Source organism: Eurosta solidaginis, chromosome 3, assembly GCF_040869045.1.
Source record: "Eurosta solidaginis isolate ZX-2024a chromosome 3, ASM4086904v1, whole genome shotgun sequence".
NCBI lineage: Eukaryota > Metazoa > Arthropoda > Insecta > Diptera > Tephritidae > Eurosta > Eurosta solidaginis.
The window spans coordinates 159,242,646-159,265,897 of NC_090321.1; the positions used below are offsets into that span (position 1 = coordinate 159,242,646).

A 23,252-nucleotide genomic window follows, 5' to 3' on the forward strand; every position below is an offset into this window, starting at 1 on the left:
AAGGTTGCAACCAAATAACAGTCTTTAAAACAAAATTATATGAATTTGTAAAACCTTAGCTATAAGATAAAACACTGTAATATAATCCAACTTACGAATTAGGCTTCTGGCCGTAATAAATAAATAAAGTGCTGGCCGATGCGAAAAAATGCGTGAGCGCTTTTTGCGGACAATATATAATGTATTCTACGGTTGACAAAGTCAGACGGCGGTCCAACAGACGCGCACAGAAGCATAAATACAGCGCGTCCCCAATTACCATCATCGCCAAAGAGGTTGAGGATGCCATCGGTCATGCTAAACTATCTAAAGCAGTGGGCCGACGGCATGGCCATGCCGATGCTTAAAAAACTAGGCAAAGAGGGATTTAATTATCTAGCACATGTCTTCAACCTGTCTCTGTCCACTTCGCCATCCTCGAAAAATGGAAAATGGCCAGGGTGGTTCCGCTATTAAAGCCTGGGAAACTAGCTAACATAGGAGATTCTTATCGTCCGATATCTCACTATCGCCAGTAGCTTTGAAGCCATTCTGCTTCCCTATTTCACTGCACATTGGGTCAGCATGGCTATCGAAACCTACATAGCACTACCGCTTCCCAAGGCACCCGGTCCTATGTAGCGGAGCGACTCGGGATTTTTCCCGACCAAGGGCTGTCATTTCAGTGTAACCCCATCGCGCTAAACGCCATTAACACACAAATAAATTGCGGATTAAATCAAAACCCCCACCATAGGACAATACTCGTTGTGTTAGACCTATCAAAAGCTTTTGATACGGTCAACCACGGCACGTTACTGCAAGACCTGGAAGGGTCCCCCTTCCCCCAAGTCTCAAAAGGTAGACCCCAAATTATCTGTCTCATCGGCAAGCACCGATGCAATTCAGAAACATAACATTTAAACCGAGAAGAATTACACCAAAGGTACCAGAGGGTGGTGTCTTATCCCCACTTCTGTTTAATTTCTACATATCGAAGCTACTTTCACCACTATCGCTTCGTACGCCGATGACTGCAAAATAATGGCCACAGAGGCCCACACATCAATGAGGTTTGTAATAAAATAAATAGCGATCTCCCTTATCTCTCCAGTTTCTTCGCCTCGAGAAAACTTAAATTGTCACCGAGCGAATCATCGGCGACCTTATTTACAACATGGCCGCCCCAAATGTCGACCATATTGAACATCCACGTCGATGGCATAACGCTACAGACTGTTTTACACACAAAAAACTTGGGTGTGACCAGGATCTACATTTTGGAGAGCATGCAACCGCAATTGTTCCTAAAATCCAGAGTCGTGATAAAATCCTAAAATCTCTTGCCGGCAGTACTTGTGGTAAAGATAGTGAAAAGCTCATTACCACTTACAAAGCAATTGACCGTCCACCCCTGTTGAAACTGCAAGTTTTCTTGGACTCCCGTTAGAGGACATTGATGACAATTTGTGATTGGTCGCTCCTATTGGATGTGGCGAAGCACTGCTACAACTACAACAACAGGCGCTATGAAATATGCGATTTTGTCATGAAATGGAATGGCCTTCTCGCCAACAGAGAGCACGGACCCCCGTGTAATGGACCGCATGTGGCTTTGAACATGGATTTAAATTCTAAAATAAATATTTACGCCATAAATTTGATTTTTGAAAATAGAACATTACGCTATGAAGTCGGGCATTTCAGCTTGTATGAAAAGCACGCCACTGCGGCCGTGTAAGAGGTGCCGTTAGGCGCGGGTTAGGGAGATAGAATATACCCGCGGTAGGTATGCCTGTCGTAAGAGGCGACTAAAATACCAAATATATTCAAGGGGTTGTGTAGCTCCTCATGGAACTTGATGGTGGGGAGGGAGGGGCCATATAAATCGTTCCCGAGATGGTCAGGCTAGCACTTTAATGGTGCTGTGTTACGGGAGCGTACCGGATCTGTGTCCGGCAAAGGACCATCACATCGATAACACTCCCCAAAGCCTTCGGGAGTAACCTTATTACTACAACAACAATAACCGTCCTAAATAAATTCGTTTCCGGCAAGCGCAGCAGTCCCACTTCTCGTGGCCATGACTATTTGTGGGATGGACGCAACATATTAAATTGGGATACAATGAAAGCCCATGGTCGGGAAACCCCCAGACTTGCTCCAGTAAATAGAAACATCTGCGGTGGAAGCGATGCCTACCAGCCCTTTCTCATAATTTCGACACGGGAAATGTGTATCCACAAGCGCCTAAAGCGACTTCACTATATCACATTGGCCCTGCTGAGTGTTTCTATTAAATTTTTTACTTTTCCTGAGAGCAAAATTTTAAGTTGTGGAAAGAGTTTTTATCCGTACCTTATATTCATAAAAAAATGCCATGCAAAGAACAATCTAAGGACAATCGAGGATAAAACATCGTACTTACTAGTCATGATTGAGCTTGATGACTATTGGAGTTTTAGACGTTTTGTAACCTTTGGAGGCTCTGAAAAGAGTAAAGAGACAGCATTTTAAGCATATGCATTTTAGTTGCATCAGAAAAATGTGTGTCTCCAGTAATGAGGTTGAAGTGTGAAAACATTAAATTTCAACAAAAGAAACTATAATCTCGATTTTATCCAGGCCAGTGTTTTTAAGGTAGATATTGATAAATAAAACTTTAAGTGTTCGCATATAAAAGTAATAGTAAAATCATAGTGGTAGTGCCTAAGTTGTTGTTGTATTAACGATAAAGCCACTCCCCGAAGGCTTTGGGGAGTGTTATCGATGTTGGTGGTCCTTTCCTGGATAGATCCGGTACGTTCCGGTAACAAAGCAACATTAAGGTACTTGCAGACCATCTCGCCTGTCGTAAGAGACGACCAAAATACCAGATTCAAGGGGCTGTGTAGCGCAACCCTTTCAGGTTGCCAGCTCAATATATAGCTTCTCCAAATCCAATTGTCAACCTCACCTATCCGCGGCGAATCTTGTTTCACTAACAGACGAGGCTCTGGCGACCCCAAGGTCCTCATGGAACTTGGGGGTGGGGAGGGAGGGATGGCCTGAAGGTTTAATTTGGCCATATGAATCTAACAAAATTGTAAACAAAATATATTGCTATCATTAAACAATCAAAACATTGTGCGCACGACGTTTGTTTTCAAAATATCTCTTCGGAAATGCGTAAATAAACAATGTTGCTACTTGTAAGAGGGACGCAACAAATTAAATGGGGTTACTTTAAAACGACAGCCCTTGGTCGGGAAAAATCCTTAGTCGCTCCGGTACATAGAACCGGCAAATCGGAAGAAAATCTAGCAGTCTTATCGTCGGAGGAAATGCGGATGACAAGCAGCATTTACTGATTGTAGAGACGGGCGCATCTACATTGCTACAACAACAACAACGGGCGCATCTCATTCCTTAATCCGATCTGATTTGGCAACAGGAGAATAAAGTCATTACATGGAGCAAGATTGTGTACAGTCACTGGCAAGTACAACCAAGTCCAGGGAGAAGTGGCATGTGAAGTCTTAAATGGAAAGGTCCCGGTTCTACACAAATTCGTTGTGGTTGTGGCAGGGATTGTTGATGAAGTCATATTGGGAGTGGACTTCTTAGTTGACCAAGGCATCAGGATCGACATGCAAAGAAGGATTATGCGCTATAAGAGCAAGGATGTGCCACTTACCTTCAGTTTGGAGAAAGGGTTTAGCAGTAAGCGAGTGCTGGCGGAGGAGATTTGACAAATACCACCAAAGTCAAAGGCAGTAGATAGGGCAAAGGTTGATGGAACGAATGGGCCAAATAAATCAAAAACAAAGGTACTCGCAAGAAAAACACTGGCATTGACAAAACCCAAATGGACGCACTAAAACGAAGGAAAGAATTTCCCAGAAAGAATGAAAGGGTGGTTTCAAGCCAGCGCGCACTACTGTTGTGAAACGTCAAAACGATACCAATTATGCAAAGCTAATCCGTCAAGATCAAGCCTACGAAGTATTCATTGGCCAAACAACAGAGTGTGAGGGAACGAACTAGGATAACGAGTAGTAAGATGAAACACAGGTACGACAAGAACGATAGTTCGGAAGGTTTCCTTGAGAGAGATTTGGTGCTGTTAGCGGATCCTTGATGTCGTCTACCGCATACAAAGAATTGAGAAGGGTGTTTCATATGGAAAGACTGGCAGTGTTTAGATCGGAAAATTTGTGTGATTGAGACGATCAAACTTAGATGGCAGGCAGTGTGGGGAATATTAGCATTTCTAATATCACTATGCTGTTAGTAAATAAACACAACGACAGTAAGCCCTTTACACACATACATAGAAGGCAACGAAGAATAACATAAACTACAGATACACATTTACTTATATAGCTAAATAACCAAGTATGAGATACAACTGTTCCAGAAGGCACGATCGTGAAAAGTGTAGACCTTACGAGAAATATGTGAACGAGCCTAACTGAGAGTATAAAAGCAGCGCGGTGCAAGCGATAATGAGTCAGTTTGATTTAAACACGCTATTAGTGAAGTATGCGATAATTGTAATTGTGAAGTACTAAATAAATACCATTTTGCCATACTGAATATTGGACAGTTCAGCGATTCGAAAGTTAACAGAAGGTCTATAAATATCAGAAATTTTCCAAAAATCGTTACAATATAATTTTGTGAAGGATAGTCTACGTTTTAACTTTTAAAAGATTGTTAAAAAGAATGTTAAGCAACCTTCCAGTGTGATATGAAACGTGGTCAATTCTTTTCAACCAAACCTAGCAATGTTGTTGTAAGCAAGAGTGTACGAAGCCAGAGTGTACGAAGCATCCTACCGTGGTAAAAATGTGGTCTTTCCATATCAAAGTCTTGTTAAAAACTACACCTAGGTTTTTTTCCGTCTCAACGTATTCGACGCTTCCCAAGGCCGTCGGTTCTATGTACCGGAGCGACTCGGGATTTTTCCCGACCAAGGACTGCCATTTCACTGTAACCCCATTTAATTTGTTGCGTCCCTCCCACAAATTGTCATCCTGCCAGCAGGTCCTTGCAGCGAGACTGCTCCATATTCTCTTGCTCCGGGAAGGTATCGAACCCAATCCGAGTCCGTCTCCTGACCCCGGTCCTGAGAAATGGTTTTGCTGTATCTGCCGGAAAAGAATCTTTTTAGGACGGTCCTACTCCTGTCAGTGTGTCTCGTGTAAGGGATGGTTGCATCGGACAGGTTGTTCTTTATTTCTTTATTTCACTTAGTCAATGGACTTAAATCCTTACAGACTATGATACAAACTAAAGTTAAGAGATAGTTATTTGAAAAATAATACATAGTACTTAGAAAGCAGATTTTAACATATTTAGCAGTTTCGCTTTTGGAGCAGAAAAGTCTAGATTTACAACAGTACTGATAGAGTTAAACTCACGGAGAGCACGAGCAATTGGAGCATTACTGGAATAGTGGGTTTTAAAATTGTCACAATAAAATGTATAAAAACTGCGAAGACACCTCCGAGGAATATTAAATCGAATCCTATCCAATAAATATGGACAGTGAACGAACCCATTAATAATATCATACGTAAATGACAAGCAGAGTATTGATCTGCGATTATCTAAAGACTTAAGGCTTAAAAGCATAAGTCGCGCAGAGTAGGCGGGTATAGGATCAGAGAAGTTTAATGGACGAAGGGCATATTTGAGAAAAATTTTTTGTATTCTTTCAATTCTGGTAATAGCAGTTTGACTACTTGGTCTCCAAATAAATACGCCATATTCCAGATTAGATCTAACAAAAGACGTGTAAAGTAGCTTAAACGTGTAGGGATCAGAGAATTTGGTAGCATTGCGCCTTACAAAGCCAAGCATAGAATATGATTTAGAGGTTATGAAATTTATGTGCTTACTAAAAGAAAACTTATTGTCAAAGACAACACCAAGGTCCTTAATCTCATTAACACATTGAAGCTCACAATTAGAGATACTATAATTTGTAGTTAGAAGATTAATTGACTTCGAGTAGGTCATTTGAAAGCATTTGGACGGATTCAAAGAGATACCGGAATTCAGGCACCATTGGTGCAATTTATTAATATCATTCTGCAACATTAAGACATCATCTGGCGTCTTAATGGCAGAAAATAGCTTTAAGTCATCGGCGTATAGCAAACACTTCGCGAATGAAAAACAACTACTTACGTCATTAATAAATAAGATAAATAAAAGTGGACCTAATATACTCCCTTGGGGAACCCCAGAAGTGGCTACAAACGGACTAGACGATTGTCCATCAATGGAAACAACACACTGTCTGTTACTTAAATAAGACTTTACCCATAAAAGAAACGAAGAGTGGAAACCAAGGCAACCTAATTTTTTAATTAAAACACTATGATGGATTTTGTCAAAAGCTTTTGAAAAGTCCGTATAAATGCAATCAACCTGATAACCTGCAGAAAAAGATTCAATACAATATTCACTAAAAACAGCAAGATTTGAAACTGTTGATCTACCAGCGACAAAACCATGCTGGAAGGGAGAAATTAAAGACTTAACCGCAAAACTCAACTTGGCATTAACAGCATGCCCGAAAATTTTGGAAATGGTAGAAAGCTTTGAAATAGGTCTGTAATTACGCACATCATTTTTGTTACCACTTTTAAAGACGGGGGTAATGGAGGTGAGCTTCCACTCGTCAGTGAACGTACCGCACGAAAGAGATTTATTAAAGATTATTCTTAAAGGAAGAACTAGAGTCGGGCAGTTTTTTAACAGGACTGAAGAGAACCCATCAACGTCTGTTTGAGACGAAGATTTAAGTTTGAGAATAGCATTACTAATATCATCAGAAGAGAGACAGAGGGCACCAAAGTTTAGAGCAGTGTCAAGATTCGAGGAGGCATCAAACGATTGATAACTATCGTCGGCAGAAAAATTTGATTTAAAAAACTCCGCAAATAAGTTGGCTGTATCACCCGGTGTTCGCGCTGAGTGGCCATCAAGGAACACTCCAGACGGTATACTGGAGCAACCTTTTTTGGACTTGATATAGCTCCAAAATGTTTTCGGATTCAACTTAATCTTAGACTCGATTGTATGAATATAGTTGGTGTACAGAAGCTTATCCAAATTATTAAATTTCTTCAAGTATTGCTTATATTTAATAAAGAACAAATGGTTCTTCGTATGTTTAAACTTACGCATATATTTATTTCTGAGATTCCTCAATTTTTTCAACTCTTTCGTATACCACGGAAGTTTGTAAGGCCTCATTCGTCTCATAGGAATTTTATGCAGGCAGTGATTTAATAGAATAAATTTGAAAGTTAGGAAACTATTAGAAGTATCCAGTCCTTCAAGTACCACTTCCCAGTCTATTTCAGATAAAAAACTATTAAAACTGGGAAAATCAAACGAATTAAAGTTAAAAGTAAATCTGCTTTCAGAAGTATCCTGTGCAAAACTATAAAAACTAAAATTAATAACCAAGGGTAGGTGATGCCTGTCCTTGTGAGTGATGGGATTTGTACATTCACTGATTTCACAATTAATATTATCACTAATAAATATGAGATCGAGTAATCTATTTAAAGTATTAACACATTTGTTGATTTGCAATAAATTAAGACTAAGTAAATTGTCAATGAAATATAATTCGTTATTTGCAGAGAGATTAATAGGTGTTTACCAGTCAATATTGCATAAGTTGAAGTCACCAAGCACGCAGAGATGATTATCACTTAGGTTATTAATAACTAGCGAAACTATGTTGTCAGCGTGTGCCTTGTATAGTTCAAATGAACTGCCTGGTGGCACGTATGATGCAAGGAGATATAGGGAGCCTTGTGAATCAGAACCATTAATGCAAACACAAATTTGGTCGAGCAAAACTTCACCATTACTAAGCGGAAAGAAACAGGAGGATAACTGACGTTTGACCGCAATTAAGACCCCACCGCCACGAAGACAACCAGTAGCGTTAGCATATCGATCTTTGCGGAATACATTAAAAAGATTAGAGTCGAAGAAATCACTGTTGAAAAAACTTCCATTCAGCCATGTTTCGATGAAAACAAAGACGTCATAATCCAATTGGGAACTGAAGGTGTGAACAAGGTCGGCTTTGGTCCTCATCCCAGAAAGGTTTTGGAAATATACCTTTATCTCACTATGACCATTAATTGGAGGCAGAGCACTCACCACATTGTTCAGTGATTGCTAATCGTCGCTTGACACTGGGTCCGAGCTACTTGCTTGCTTGCGAACATTTTTAAACGGTATAACTTTCACATTTGCTGGCCATAGTAAGGGATCCATAATTGCGTCCAGGAAGGTAGCTGACACGCCAAGCTTAAAATTTACTCTAGAGAGTTTAGTAAAATCTGTATCTTTTTTAACCAGAGGGAAGCAGGCAAGTTCATTGCCATCGATTTTCGTATTTTTAACCACATAGGAGATTATATTATCAGCAGTGACATTAGATTTGAATGACGATAGATGGATCCATTCTTTTGCGGAAACTACATCAAGTTCAGTGTTAGTACTGACTCCGATCACTAGACTACGCGAACTGGTTTGGACTTGGGGGGTTTTCTTTTGATGGACTTGACTTCCCGCGTTATTAGAATCACTGATTTTATCATTACCTACCACGTCAACGTTAGTACCAGAAGACAGAGATTTAGTGCGTTTTTTGTTTTTACGCGTTTTTCTCTGAACCTGAGTCCACTGTGAGGGAGATTCAATATTATTTGCAGTAGAAGAGCTGTGAGAGAGATGTGTTGAGCATGCTTGAACCAAAGTAGTAACATTCTGCTTAGTGGCACATAGTTGAATTTCACTCACATTGTTATCATTAGAAATTGGGCAACAATCGGTGATAGCAGTAACAATTGGACTATTGTTGTTGACATCAACATCAGCAGAAGTCATAGCAGCAGCAGAGATCGCAGTATCATCTGTTCTGGGCTAGACCCCAAAACCAGACGTCCACGTAACTTCTATAAATCTTTTGTGGCTCCTTGCTGTTCACGTCCTAGGACGTCCCGTAATCTGCGCCTTAGCGCCCCCCCCCCCCCCCCCCGCTACCTTCCAGCCGCCCCACGGCGCCACCAACTCTCACGGCTGCTCCCACTCATACCTACAATCTCCGTAGTAGAGTCGGGAGCAATGCCGAACATCAGCCCCTGCCCCCGTCTTCTCCCCCCTCTTTTCCGACAGCATTTGTGTAGGTCAGGAAAACATACTCTTAGTCCCTACCTCCATTTGCACCGTTTGCCAGCACAGAATATATACGTTTGCGACATCCGCACAATGCAGCTCCTGCCATGGGCGGTGCCACTTTCCTAGACGTTCTGGTCTGAGACGGCAACCCCCCGACGGCTTTCATTGCGCCATGCTGCCAGGCCGCATACCCAAATACACCGGGTACCCCAATGCCTACCCAAGGACGTCTAGTCCCAGGGCCTCAACAGCAATCGCGTTCTGGCCTTCCACAACCCAGGCGTAGTCACCCGTCACTTACTCCCAGAATGACGACGTCTCTCCCTATGCACTTCAGAATTCTGCAGTTAAACTGTAATGGATTAACTGGGAAGATCACGGAGATAGTCGACTTCATGAAGCGGCACAACATCCGCATTGCTGCGATTCAAGAGACTAAACTCACAGCAACATCTGCATTGCAGACCTGTTCTGGGTATAATGTCCACAGAAAAGATCGCGAGAGCGGAAATGACACCACACTGTGCATCATATATTTGATCCCGACATCGACCACAGGGACAGTGTCTTAGAACGTCAAGGATTATCTGTCCGGTCGGGCGATGCAAATCTAGAAATCATCAACATCTACATCCCTCATGTCACCTGTTGCCCCAGTCGATACCGCCCTGATATCAGCGGCGTACTCACTGGAAACAATCGCATTATTTTAGGCGATTTCAATGCCCATCACGATCTATGGCATTCAAACTTACGGGTGGACAGTAGGGGTGAGATGTTGGCGGATCAAATAGAAGAAACGACGTTCTGCACAATAAACGGAGACGCCCCCACACGTATGGTAGGAAGCTGTCACAGCTCGCCAAATATCTCTATCGTGAGCGCAGAACTCGTAAACTGCGTCAACTGGCAGCCGATGGTAACATTGGCATCCGACCACCTGCCCATACTTATTTCGCTTGAGCGTACCGCCGACTTCGTCGTCACTGAAAAACGCACTTTCATAAACTTCAAAAAAGGAAAGTGGGAAGAATACAAATCCTTTACAGACAGCCGCTTTGCTGCCCTCCCTATCCCGACTGATGCCCGCCAAGGGGAGCGTGCCTTCCATAAGGTCATTAAATTCGCCTCGGCACATTTCATTCCCGCCGGGAGAATTCCCGAAATCCGGCCCCACTTCCCGGCGGAGGCCGCGAGCTTAGCGAGGGAACGCGACCTTATAAGACAGCTTGATCCAGGCGACCCCCAAATAAGGGATATAAACCAACGCATCAGATTGCTTGTGGAAGAACACAAGCGGGCGAAATGGGAAGAGCACCTAAGAGGGTGTAACCTCTCTACCGGTGTAGGTAAACTTTGGTCCACCGTAAAGTCCCTATCGAATCCGACTAAGCACAAAGACAAAGTTTCCATCGCCTTTGGCGATAAGGTGCTGTCTGATGCGAAAAAATGCGCGAGCGCTTTCTGCCGACAATATATAATGCATCCTAAGGTCGACAAAGATAGACGGAGAGCCAATAGACACGCACATAAACACAAATTCATCGCGTCACCAATCACCATCACCGCTAGAGAGGTTGAGGACGCCATTGGGCGCGCTAAACCATCCAAAGCAGTGGGCCCAGACGGCATAGCTATGCCGATGCTTAAAAACCTAGGGAAAGAGGGTTTCAAATATTTAGCGCATGTCTTCAACCTGTCTCTTTCCACCTTTGTCATACCCGAGAAATGGAAAATGGCCAAGGTGGTCCCGCTACTAAAGCCTGGGAAACCAGCTAACGTAGGTGTCATATCGTCCGATACCTCTCCTATCGCCAGTGGCAAAGACGCTTGAAGCCATTTTGCTCCCTTATTTCCAAGCACATTTGCACCTAGCCCCTCATCAGCATGGCTTCAGAAAACTCCGCGCTAAATGTCATTAGCACCCAGATAAATTGCGGTTTGAATCAATACCCCCACCATAGAACAGTACTCGTAGCGCTAGACCTATCAAAAGCCTTTGATACGGTCAACCATGGCTCGTTACTGCAAGACCTGGAAGGGTCTACCCTTCCCCCATGTCTTAAAAGGTGGTCCGCAAATTATCTGGGTGGTTGGCAGGCCTCGGTGCAATTCAGAAACGAAACATCAAAACCAAGGAGAATTAAACAAGGGGTGCCACAGGGTGGTGTCCTATCCCCACTTTTGTTTAATTTCTACATATCTAAGCTACCTTCACTACCGGAAGGAGTCACAAACGTTTCCTACGCCGATGACTGCACAATAATGGCCACAGGCCCAGGCCCAGAGATCGATGAGCTATGCAATAAAATAAACGGCTATCTCCCTGATCTCTCCAGTTTTTTCGCCTCGCGAAACCTGGCATTGTCACCGACAAAATCTTCCGCGACCTTATTTACAACATGGACACCCCAAATGTCGACCATATTGAACATCCACGTCGATGGCACTATGCTACCGACTGTCCTACACCCCAAAATCTTGGGTGTGACGTTTGATCAGGATCTACATTTTGGTGCGCACGCAACCGCAACTGTTCCGAGAATTCAGAGCCGTAATAAAATCCTCAAATCTCTTGCTGGCAGTACCTGGGGAAAAGATAAAGAAACGCTCATGACCACATACAAAGCAATTAGCCAGCCGATTACGTGCTACGCGTCACCCATATGGTCGCCAAGCCTAAAAACTACCCACTGGAAGAAACTACAGGCCTGCCAAAATACTGCTCTCAGAATCGCCACGGGCTGTCTTCTTATGTCCCCAGAACACCATCTGCATAATGAGGCGAGAATACTCCCCATCAGGGAGAGAAATGAGATGCTGACCAAACAGTTTCTGTTGAATACCCAGAAACCTGGGCATCCCAACAGACATCTGATTGACGAACCAGCACCGCCTAGGGGCCTAAGGAGTCATCTCCGTAAGCATTTTGAGGAAATACGGCACCTGAGAACCCAGCCGTATGAAGCGAAAAAACACAAGCAGGTCCTTGGTGAACTCCATAGGCAGGTGTCGGACCTTTATGTCGGGAATTGCCCGGTGAATCCAGTACTTGAAGAAAAATATCCAGAACTCGCGGAAGAGGAACGCATACTCCCCAGGGAAACGCGTGTCACTCTTGCTCAACTTCGTTCTGGATACTGTAACAGGTTAAACTCTTACCTATCCAGAATCAACCCCGACATACAAAATGTATGCCCCGCTTGCAATGTGTCCCCGCATGACACCAACCATCTCTTTAATTGTAATGTGGAACCAACGCCTCTAACACCCCTTTCCTTATGGTCCACCCCTGTTGAAACGGCAAGTTTCCTTGGACTCCCGTTAGAGGATATTGATGACAATTTGTGATCGGTCGCGGCTATTAGGTGGGGCGAACATTGCTACAACAACTACAACAACTACAACAACAACAACAACAACAACAACAACAACAACAACAACAACAACAAACTTTAAATACACCTCTGAAATTGCTGCTCATAAATTTTGTCCTACTAAATTTCAATACTCATTATACTGAGATGTAACTGAAATATGTGTCTTTGTTTCACCCTCTACACCAGGGATGGGCCTATTTTCGGCTCCTAAATCAGTTTCAGTGCCAGCGAGTGCTTGGTGAGACGTTTGTGTGTTTGGGATGTTAGGGGAGTAACAAAATACATTGGAAATATCGCACGCTTCGCCTCAAACGATATTCATCGCAAGAAAGTTGCGGAAACACTAAAAAACTGAAATGAAAATATTCTCTCTCAACCTCGAAAACCAACTCCCAAACTGTGTTGCAATAGTACGAAAACAAAAACTGAAGTCGACTTTATGTTAAGCAGCGCATTATTGACATTCATTTCGCCTTTACAAACATTTAATTATATGCAAGCCGATTCATTTGGCAATGTATCCATAAAAGTATTTAAAAAAGTATTTTTAAAGTATTAGCATTAGACGAAGTAGTAGTAGAAAAACGTACTAATGCACGTTTCTTATACAATCGTGGGAAAACGAAACCCTTTTCAGATTTGTTGGGAGTGTTGCCGTGAGCTAAGAAAGAAATGTATCAGTTTACAAATAAAAAAGGTACCAATCGCATAAACAATGACTAATTTTACCAGTTTTATTGTAAACATAACTGCTTTCATTTATAAATTTCAAATTATGGAGGAATTTTCAAATTTCTTCAGCTCACATACATATATCGTTAAATCCACATTGCAAAAATTGTTGGGAGCATGTGTTGCATGTGTATTTAATTTACGGCGACCATTTTTCCAATTTTAAAACTTGCTTTGTTTATGATTTGAATCATAAAGGAACTTTTAAAATTACAACTGAAAATTCAGTTCGAGTCAGGCATGCTTAACCAACGAAACGATATCATTTCGTTACGATAATCAACGTTAATAAACGAAACGAAGTCATTTCGTTTCGTTTATTAACGTTAAGATCGTCAAACTAACGAAATGATTTCGTTTCGTTTTCTGCCATATCAAAACGAAATCAAATCGTTTATGTTGATTATTAATTTCAAACTATGCTGGCAAAGCTGATTGATGGCGGAGTCATTAAAGGTGAAAGCATTATCCAAGCTGATTGCAACTTTTCTCATGAATTTTGACAGTACGAACATTTCTCAGAGTATTTTTGACATTACCACCAACGAATTACACAAACAAATTACATAGAGTTTGTGTGTGTATGTGCGCTCGTTGTTGCCACCTTACGGCTTCACCATGGCTATAGCATTGCCAGCATAATTCAAACATATTTCCGCATAGCTTGGTAAATGTTAAATATGTATTAAGCAAGATGAGCCGTGTTGTTGATGATGCTTATATATATTATAACGGTGTTCAAAAACTGTAATTCGTGCATCAAATTTTTATTAAATACATGTTTCGTAGTTTATTCGCTTTATTGCATTTTGAAAATGTCTTTGGAATGTGAAATAAGTGTAAGTTCTTTAAAAAGAAAGTCAGGCAGTTTTAATAAGGATTGGACTATAAAATATATGTGTCAACATAGTGGTGGTGAATCTCAATGTCTACTTTGCAAGAAGCCTGTAGTTTGCAAAGTTTTTAATATTAGAAGGCATTATCAAAAATTTCATAGTGAATGTGATAAGTATTCAGACGAAGCACGATTATATATTTCTAATGTTGCGATATTTCTGATGTTGCGCAGTTAGCAATATTTATTCGGGGAGTAGATATTGATTTCAATATTACCGAAGAATTACTTGATTTGATACCTTTGAAAGGAACTACGACGGGTCAAGACATTTATGATGCGGTTTTAGATTGTGCTGTCAGAAGAGGGTTGGACTGGAGTAAAATCTTTAGTGTGGCAACTGATGGCGCGCCATCGATGATGGGATGCAAGCAAGGATTCGTTGGGCGGCTTAAGGCAAAATTTGCTTCCGAATTGAACCGAGATTGTATTGCAGTGCATTGTCTTATTCACCAGGAAGCTATATGCGCCAAATCTTTAAGTTTCCAAAATGTTATGGGTACTGTAGTAAAATGTACCAACATAATTCGTTCAAAGGGATTAAAACACCGCCAGTTTAAGGGACTTCTTGAGTCCGCGAGGAATTGGATATCCCATATTTCACAGAAATCCGTTGGGTGAGTCGGGGAGAAACACTGAAAAGATTTTTTGAGTTACGATCACTTATCTCAGATTTTATGGTATATTCCACCAGCTTATATTCTTAGGTTTGAAACTAATTTTATTTTTTTATAACCTGCAGATTTCTAAAGAATATTCATTTAGTGAACTTAATGACCCCGAGTGGATAGCTGACTTAGCTGTCTTAACAGATATTACAGAGCATCTTAATATTTTGAATTTGACTTTGCAAGGTAAAGATAACCTTATATATGATTTAGGTGACGCAATAAGAGGCTTCAAAACAAAGCTTGAATTATGGAGTGAGCAGCTCGCAGTAAAAAATTGTCACTTCTTTCCACGTCTAAAGGCTGTTTCTCTGAACAATGCTATCGATGTTAAAAAATACTGCGAAGAAATTCAAAAATTACTGATGCAGTTTAAAGACCGGTTTGCAGTGCTGGATACTCTTAAAGGAATGTTTGATATGTTTGTATCTCCTTTCAGTCAGAATATTCAAACAGCCCCGGCAGAACTACAAATGGAATTGATAGAATTGCAGTGCTCCACTCATTTAAAAAACAAGTTTTTAGAATGCGGAGATGTGATACGGTTCTACAAAATATTGGATACGCAGAAATATCCAAAGTTGCGAAATTTTGCTTCGAATATAGTTTCAATGTTTGGGAGTACTTACACATGTGAACAATTCTTTTCGAAAATGAATTTGACAAAAACTAAGTTACGAAATAGGCTTTCCGAAGAAAATTTCGCATCTGTGATGCGCATTGCAGCAGCTAATTCTATCAACCCAAATATTGACTTAATTGTTGGTCAAAAACGAGGTGAATAAAAAAAATGTTAAATAAAATAAATAAATAAAATGTATGACTTTTTACCCACTGTGCAGTAACAGATGTATAAGGCCAAATACTCTCTCTTTATCAATCTTATGTGTGTTTGTATATTATTCTCTTCCTGTGTTCTTCGCCCCACATACCTGCACTTGATCGTCCCTCACCAAGCACTTAAATCTGCAAAGCGTGCCCGTATGAGCAAAAGGCTCATACGAGCCGTTTTGCCCATCAGTGCTCTACACTAATTCTGTGTATTCTATGTGTGTCAACAAATCATCGCAACTAATTCAGCTATATGTTATACCCTTTGGCCATCAGAGCGTTGTGTCTCCGCTTTTCGGTACACCCTGTTACTGTAGCTACCCAACAATCATTTAGGTTAGAAAACGATTAGAAGACGAATCGAATTCTAATGTATTTCTCTAAGGTAGAAGGTTAGAGGACGAGTTGCGAAACTGTCGCGAATTATAGCATTCTCGACAAAAAGGGGACTTCGTTCTCGATATCGAGAAAAGGGTTAGAATTCTAATCGAATTCTAACGTCAAATTCCAATGAGTTTCTAATGAGAATTTTCAAGTGATGCGCAATTAAATTTAATTATTTAAAATCAGCGAAATTTTGATCCTTTTTTAACCTTTTTTGATTCATTTTCACTTACTAGTATTTATTATTATAAATAAAAAAACTTATTTCGCAACTTTTAATATTTCCACAATTTTTATTTTGTTTGTATGACACTAAGAATGAGTGATCATGTCGTGCAAATAATCGATAACTGTGACAATAATCATAACATCGCATTTCTAGTGTTATTCGAATCGTTTCACAGTAGAATTTTAACCTAGTTTTTGATTCGAATTGCATTAGACAACTACATTTGAATTCTAATGTAAAATTACAATATTTCTCTAACGTTAGAAACTGTGTTTGTTGGGTAGTTGTTTAACCACAGCCGCTAGATGGGTCTCCTAAGCATTATCTAAGCGAGGATAGACGTTTTTTTCACGCGCAAATGAAACGTATACGCGTGTAAAAAAACACGGCTATTATAGCCGTTTTTTTTCACAGGCGTATACGTTTACGTTTGCGCGTAAAAAACGATTATCCTCGCTTAGATAATGCTTAGGAGACCCATCTAGCGGCAGTGGTTAAATAGCTAGCTACAGCATAGCGTGTACCGAAAAGCGGAGACACAACCCTCTGATGGTCATAGGGTATAACATATAGCTGAATCAGTTACGATAAATTGTGGACACAAATAGAATACATAGAATTAGTGTAGAGGGTGAAACATAGACACATATTTCAGTTACATCTGAGTATAATGCGTATTGAAATTTAGTAGGACAAATTTTATGCGCAGCAATTTCAGAGGTGTATTTAAAGTTTGTCGCTTAGCAGTCCATATAAAGTTTAAGCGTAAACGTATATAGAAGTAAAAAAATAACACAGCTTACACAATTTTAATGTAATTGCTTTAATTATTCCTGTTATTTTTGTTAAGACTGTGCCCTGTAGATAAATAAATAAATTTTGACATAAAAGGGATTATTGAAAGACTCAGAGATCAGGCTTTCTTCCGCCTAATTCTAATAGGTAGTAGTGCAGTTTACGGTACCCACCCTAAAGTTGGGCCAAGATTTTCGAGTGAGGTATCAAAAGACGCGTATTAATCTCGGGAACAATATGTTCTGCGCAAAAATACTATGGATGCCACCCCCGGTTTCGGGGGCCCCGCGGGTCTTTTTTCGGTTTTTCGTTAATATCTTTTGAACGGGTAAAAAAGTTAACTTCCGCTTTCGGATTCTTGTTCTAGACGTGAATACGCGTCTTTTGATGCCTCACTCAAAAATTTTGGCCCAAATTTCGGTGGGTACCGTAAACTACACTTTTACCTTCTAATATACTAGGGCGTTTTTGTGACAAATCCTGAAATGGGAAATTTTTTGAAAAATATTTTGAGAGAGGACGATTTCAAATTGGATCCGACATAGAGTGATACCTTACTCAGCAGACAAAAAGTAAAATAAAATGGCTTATTATATTAGAACTTTATGTACCGGCCTTGACTTTGACAGAAGAGTTAAGGGTAATAGTCTAGTTGAGGGGTCGACTGCTAATACGCTACCAAAAATATCGAGTGAGGTGTCAAAAGACGCGTATTAATCTGGAGAACAATAAGGAAAAGAAAAATTTTATCTCTGTCCGGAGATATTTGCAGTTGAAGTTGGCGATTTCCATGTGGTTGTTGTTGTGTTCGTACCCACAAAAAAAATTGTGCATCACCATGGCGGTAGCCACGGTTATACCACACACCCGGACTTGGCGTGGCGTAGCCCAGGGTTATTTTTTATAAGCGCGGCCAAAGGCCGCCAACGCAGAAAGGTGTTCTGCGCAAAAATACTATGGATCCGACCCCCGGTTTCGGAGGTACCCTCGGGTCGTTTTTAGGTTTTTGTTAATATCTTTTGAACGCGTTATAATTTTTATTTTCCGCCTTCGGATTATTAATACTGATGTCAAGACGCGTCGTTTGACACCTCTCTCGATATTTTTGGTTGCGTATTAGCAGTCGACCCCTCAAATAGACTATTACCGAGTTAAGTTTTTGTGCGCTATTGAAATTTTTATCCGACATGGAGTGACACCTTACTCAGCAGAAAAAAAAGTAAAATAAAATGGCTTATTATATTAGAACTTTATTTACCGCCCTTGACTTTGACAGAAGAGTTAAGTTTTTGTGCGCTATTGAAATTTTTATTGAAATTGCATTTCCACCACCTTTTTAGAATCCGCAGGCGAAAATATAATTTTTATATCTGTCAACAGATATATATATATTTTTTTTTTTTGTTGTATTTTGCCGGATTTATTGTACACACATACACACACTAATGCAGAAATGTGTTCTGCCGGCGTTCATTGTTGATCCGAAAACCGTTGTTTTTAATCGTCGCATAAGGCCGCCAACGCAGAAAGGTGTTGTGCAAAAAAACTATTGATTGGGCCCCACATTTCGGACCTTCTCGGGCCATGTTATAGTTTTTTTGTAATATTTTTTCGACCGAAATAAAATTTTTATTTTCCGCTTTCAGATTCTAAAAACGGAGATCGAAACGCGTCTTTTGATACCACCTTGATAAATATTAGGTGGTGCACCGTCTTGTAAAACATTACCAAATTTTTCGTTCCACCTTCGGATCATTGTTGTCGAGGTCAATAGTCGCCCCCTGTTCAAGACTTTTACCCTATTGTTAATGTGAACTAATCCATAACTAATCACATTCCCATGATTTATATACGGTATTATTTTTGAAATTACGCTTTGGCACGTGTTTCTCTTTTCCACGCATGTGCTGGAAATCGTATGATTTAACATCGTTATTATTCCGAAAATATATAAAGAATCTATATTACATTATCTACTAAAAATTGTGCAGGTTGATAAGTTGAAGTTTATTATAGGTTTGATGGAGAGAAAAATACACATTCTTCATTTAATGAAACCGGCAATTAAAATTATATTCCTCAAATTCATAGTAGTGAAATTATGACCCCGAGCACATACTCTATTCAAATGTATCTACCGAAATCGATGTTGAGCGACTCCCTTCCAAAGACGATGCTCCCTAATCTATTTCTATTAAAACCGCGCACATCATCCCATATTTTTTTTTACAATATGGGTTCGGGTTTATAATAGAATCTTAAACGCTTTTCATATATATGTTAGAATAACAATGCGATGCTATCTCTAAACTTTGTAGTTCGAGAAAATCGTTTCCTATTTTTAATCCACCCAGAACTTGTACATATCGCTTAATTTTTCATATATGTACGTATAGTATAATTTGCTCACCTGCACTGTGATATTTACGGCAAACTCCTGTCTTCTTTAATTAATATATTTATATACCGTTTTAGCGTCGAACTTTGAGCAAAACTAAACTGTTCTAAAAGTTATATTAGTTGGATAGACAAACACAATTCTTACCAAGGAATACAGATTACAAGCTTTTTCTAACCAAGACGACGGAAATTGTACCTACTACAAAATGTAAGCGAATTGAATTGCAAATGGCGATATTGGCACATGGTTGCTATAACTTTGCAGGGCTGCTATCAATATTTGTTTCAGAAATAAAGCATAACATGCTAGCTGCACGTCCAAAAACTAGGGGTATTCACTTTTAAAGCTACGCGCATGTTACGCTGCGCGACATGTACGGCAGCGGCGCTTCACAGTACGATAAATTTTGGCAAAGCCCAGTATGACAAGGTGCACACGAGGCTACACGTTGTTGTTGTTGTAGCAGTGTTCGGACCCATTCAATAAGTGCGACCACTCACAAATAGTCATCAATATCCTCTAATGGGAGTCCAAGGAAACTTGCAGTTTCAAGAGGTGTGGACCATAAAGAGACGGGTTTTAAAGGCGTTGGTTCCCCATTACAACTAAAGAGATTGTTGGGGTCATGTGGGGACACATTGCAAGCGGGGCATACATTTTATATGTCGGGGTTGATTCTGGATAGATAAGAGTTTAACCTGTTACAGTATCCAGATCGAAGTTGACCTAGAGTGAATCGCGTTTCCCTAGGGAGGGTGCGTTCCTCTTCTGCAAGTTTAGGGTATTGTTCTTTGAGTACAGGATCCACCGGGCAATTCCTGACATAGAGGTCCGACGCCTATTTGTGGAGTTCACTGAGGACCTGCTTGTGTTTTTTTACTCCATACGGCTGAGTTCTCAGGTGCCGTATTTCCTCATAATGCTTACGGAGATGACTCCTTAAGCCCCTAGGTGGTGTTGGCTCATCAATCAAATGTTCGTTGGGATGCTCAGGTTTCTGGGTATTCAACAGGAACTGTTTGGTTAGCATCTCATTTCTCTCCTTGATGGGGAGTATTCTCGCCTCATTATGGTTAGATGGTGTTCTGGGGACATAAGAAGACAGCCCGTGGCGGTTCTGAGAGCAGTATTTTGGCAGGCCTGTAGCTTCTTCCAGTGAGTAGTTTTTGGTATGGCGACCATAACGGGGACGCGTAGCATGCAATCAGCTGGCCAATTGCTTTGAAAGTGGTAATGAGCGTTTCTTTATCTTTCCCCAAGTACTGCCAGCAAGAGATTTGAAGATTTTAGGGCCTATTACGGTACACAACTCAACTTGGTTGGGTTGTAATTAAAACAACTCAACTTTCAGACAACTCAACTCCTGTTTGGTATTACGAATTACAACTTATTTCAGTTGAAGTTGAATTGGTGCTGCCAAGCTAAGAAAGTGATGATTTGACAGATAAATGGACAGCTGATCAATTTGTGGCAGAAATTTAAGCATTTTCAAATGTGATTTTTTTATTAATGTTATATGAAATCTATTTTAAACTGGCGAAAATGTTGGTGATTGACATGTCGCGAATACGGAAACATTTGCGTGATCATTCCAATCCCTTGGAGCTACCAAGCACCAAGTAAGAAAATGTTTAAGTGACAAATAATGAGCTTCATATGAAGTTATTTTGCAGATTGGAAAGGAAGCATTTTACTCAGTACTAAACAAAATTAAGAACCATTTCCGCATACGCGTTCGTATTTTAAAATTATGCGCCACACTCCGATTCCTTGCTGACGGCAGCTATCAAATATGCTGTGGAAATGATTTTGGTGTTGGACTGGTATTAGATATAATTGAGAAGCGTATTTGTGAGAAGTAGATTAAAACCCTAACAGAAAAAACTGTATTTTACTCAAATAGGATTCCCAGGAGTAGTGATTAGTATCAATGGGACTCGCATAATTTCACCTATTTTGGCTGCATACAAACTGCGACCAGCCTCGTCCAACTATGGAATATCAATAAAGTCAAAAAGTTATTCAATGTAATTCGTTTAAACGTTGGTTTTTCTAGAAATGTGTACAAAATTGTTTATTATTGTTTGATTAAAAAAGGTTTAACTACCGGCTTTAAATTTTTTGTTTTTTTTGGTAACGTTTTATAAGCCCGTGCACCATCTAACTCTTATCAAAGGTGGTATCAAAAGACGGGTTTCCATCTCCGTTTTTAGGATTCGAAAGCGAAAATTAAAAATTTTATTTCTTTCGAAAGATATTTACAAAGACCCAGAAAATGGCCCGAGAGGGTCCGAAATATGAGGCCCGGTCCACAGTTTTTTTGCACAGAACATCTTTCTGCGTTGGCAGCCTTTGGCCGCGATTCGTAAAAATAATCCTGGTTGGGTCCAACACCTTTCTGCATTGCTGTATACAAAAAATCTGGCAAAATACAACAACCACATGAAATTAGATTTTATTAGAATTAATGTTTGTGGTAATTCTTTACGACAGCATGACACTGCTAATACGTGTCCAAAAATATCGAGAGAGGTATTAAACGACGCGTCTTGACATCAGTATTAATAATCCGAAGGCGGAAAATACAAATTTTAACTCGTTCAAAAGATATTAAACACAAACCGAAAAAAGACAACAACATTACAACAACCACATGAAAATCGCCAACTTCAACTGAAAATATCTCCGGACAGAGATAAAATGTTTATTTTCCGCTTTCGGATTATTGTTCTCGAGATTAATAGCGTCTTTTGGCACCTCTCTCGATATTTTTGGACGCGTATTAGCAGTGTCATGCTGTCGTAAAGAATTACAATTTTTGTTTTCGGATTCTTAAATCGGAGGTGGAAACGTGTCTTTTGATACCAACTTTGAAAATTTTTGTTAAAAATTAGGTGATGAACCGTCTTCTAAAACGTAACATCTTTTCAAAACAACTGCAAAATTGTATGAGACAACTGCTAGTAAGCAGTTGTAAGATTTTGACGTCTTTGACAACTACACCAACACAAGGTTGTAAACGGCAATGCCACAAAAAGTTGTAAGGCTAGACAACTCAACCGAAATTTTTTTGGCAGGTTGAGTTGTAATCTGTAATACCAAATTGCGAAATTTCAACCCAACCAGAGTTGAGTTGTAAACGGTAATAGGGGCATTTATTACGGCTCTGGATTTTCGGTACAATTGCGGCTGCATGCTCACCAAAGGCTACGGTTCATAGACGCTGCAGGCGAAATCTGTACGCTTTGATGTCGAACATTTGTACTTGAACGGATAGTTGCGTACGAGGCGTCAGCTGCATAAAAGCGACAAAGCATGGAAGTTTCATGTAGCTAGGCGTACACCAATATTGATCGCCAGGCGTAAATACGTCTAGAAAAGAGCAAGAAGAAGATGTTTGTTTACGTTTGTTTTGTTTGCAAACTGTTATGTATGTAACATATCAAATTCTTAACAGAGGCATTCTCCCACTCCACCTCTGTTACAATGAATGTATGTAGGTATACTAATATGTATAATGTAGCGGTGTACGGACTTGCGCGAAGGTCAGCTCAAGCGCAAAATAAAATAAGCAAAATTGTTTTTGCATAAGTGCAGTTGCCGAAGAGGCGTGATATTTTTATTATTAAAAATTAATAACATTAAAATTAAATATCGAGATGACGGAGACATCAGTTGCGTTCATCGGTTCAATAGAGGTTTTTAATATAGGCGACGATTTTGAGCTGTATAAAAACCGATTAGAACATCTTCTATC

General features: G+C 40.2%; 1 protein-coding gene across 3 annotated transcripts in view; it reads right to left on the reverse strand.

The window, feature by feature from the left end:
* HnRNP-K (Heterogeneous nuclear ribonucleoprotein K) overlaps positions 1-19,712 on the reverse strand; it is a 157,499-nt gene extending 137,787 nt beyond the window's left edge. Inside the window, exons 1-2 of one of the 3 annotated variants that reach the window (XM_067773506.1) lie at positions 19,505-19,712; positions 2,408-2,467 (exon numbers count right to left, since the gene is read on the reverse strand). In XM_067773506.1, coding sequence (XP_067629607.1) covers positions 2,408-2,414 — 7 coding nt within the window. In that variant the 5' untranslated portion in view covers positions 2,415-2,467; positions 19,505-19,712. The remainder of the gene's footprint in view (positions 1-2,407; positions 2,468-19,504) is intronic. The other 2 variants (XM_067773507.1, XM_067773508.1) reach the window with 2 other exon arrangements.
* Positions 19,713-23,252: the final 3,540 nt, after the last annotated feature.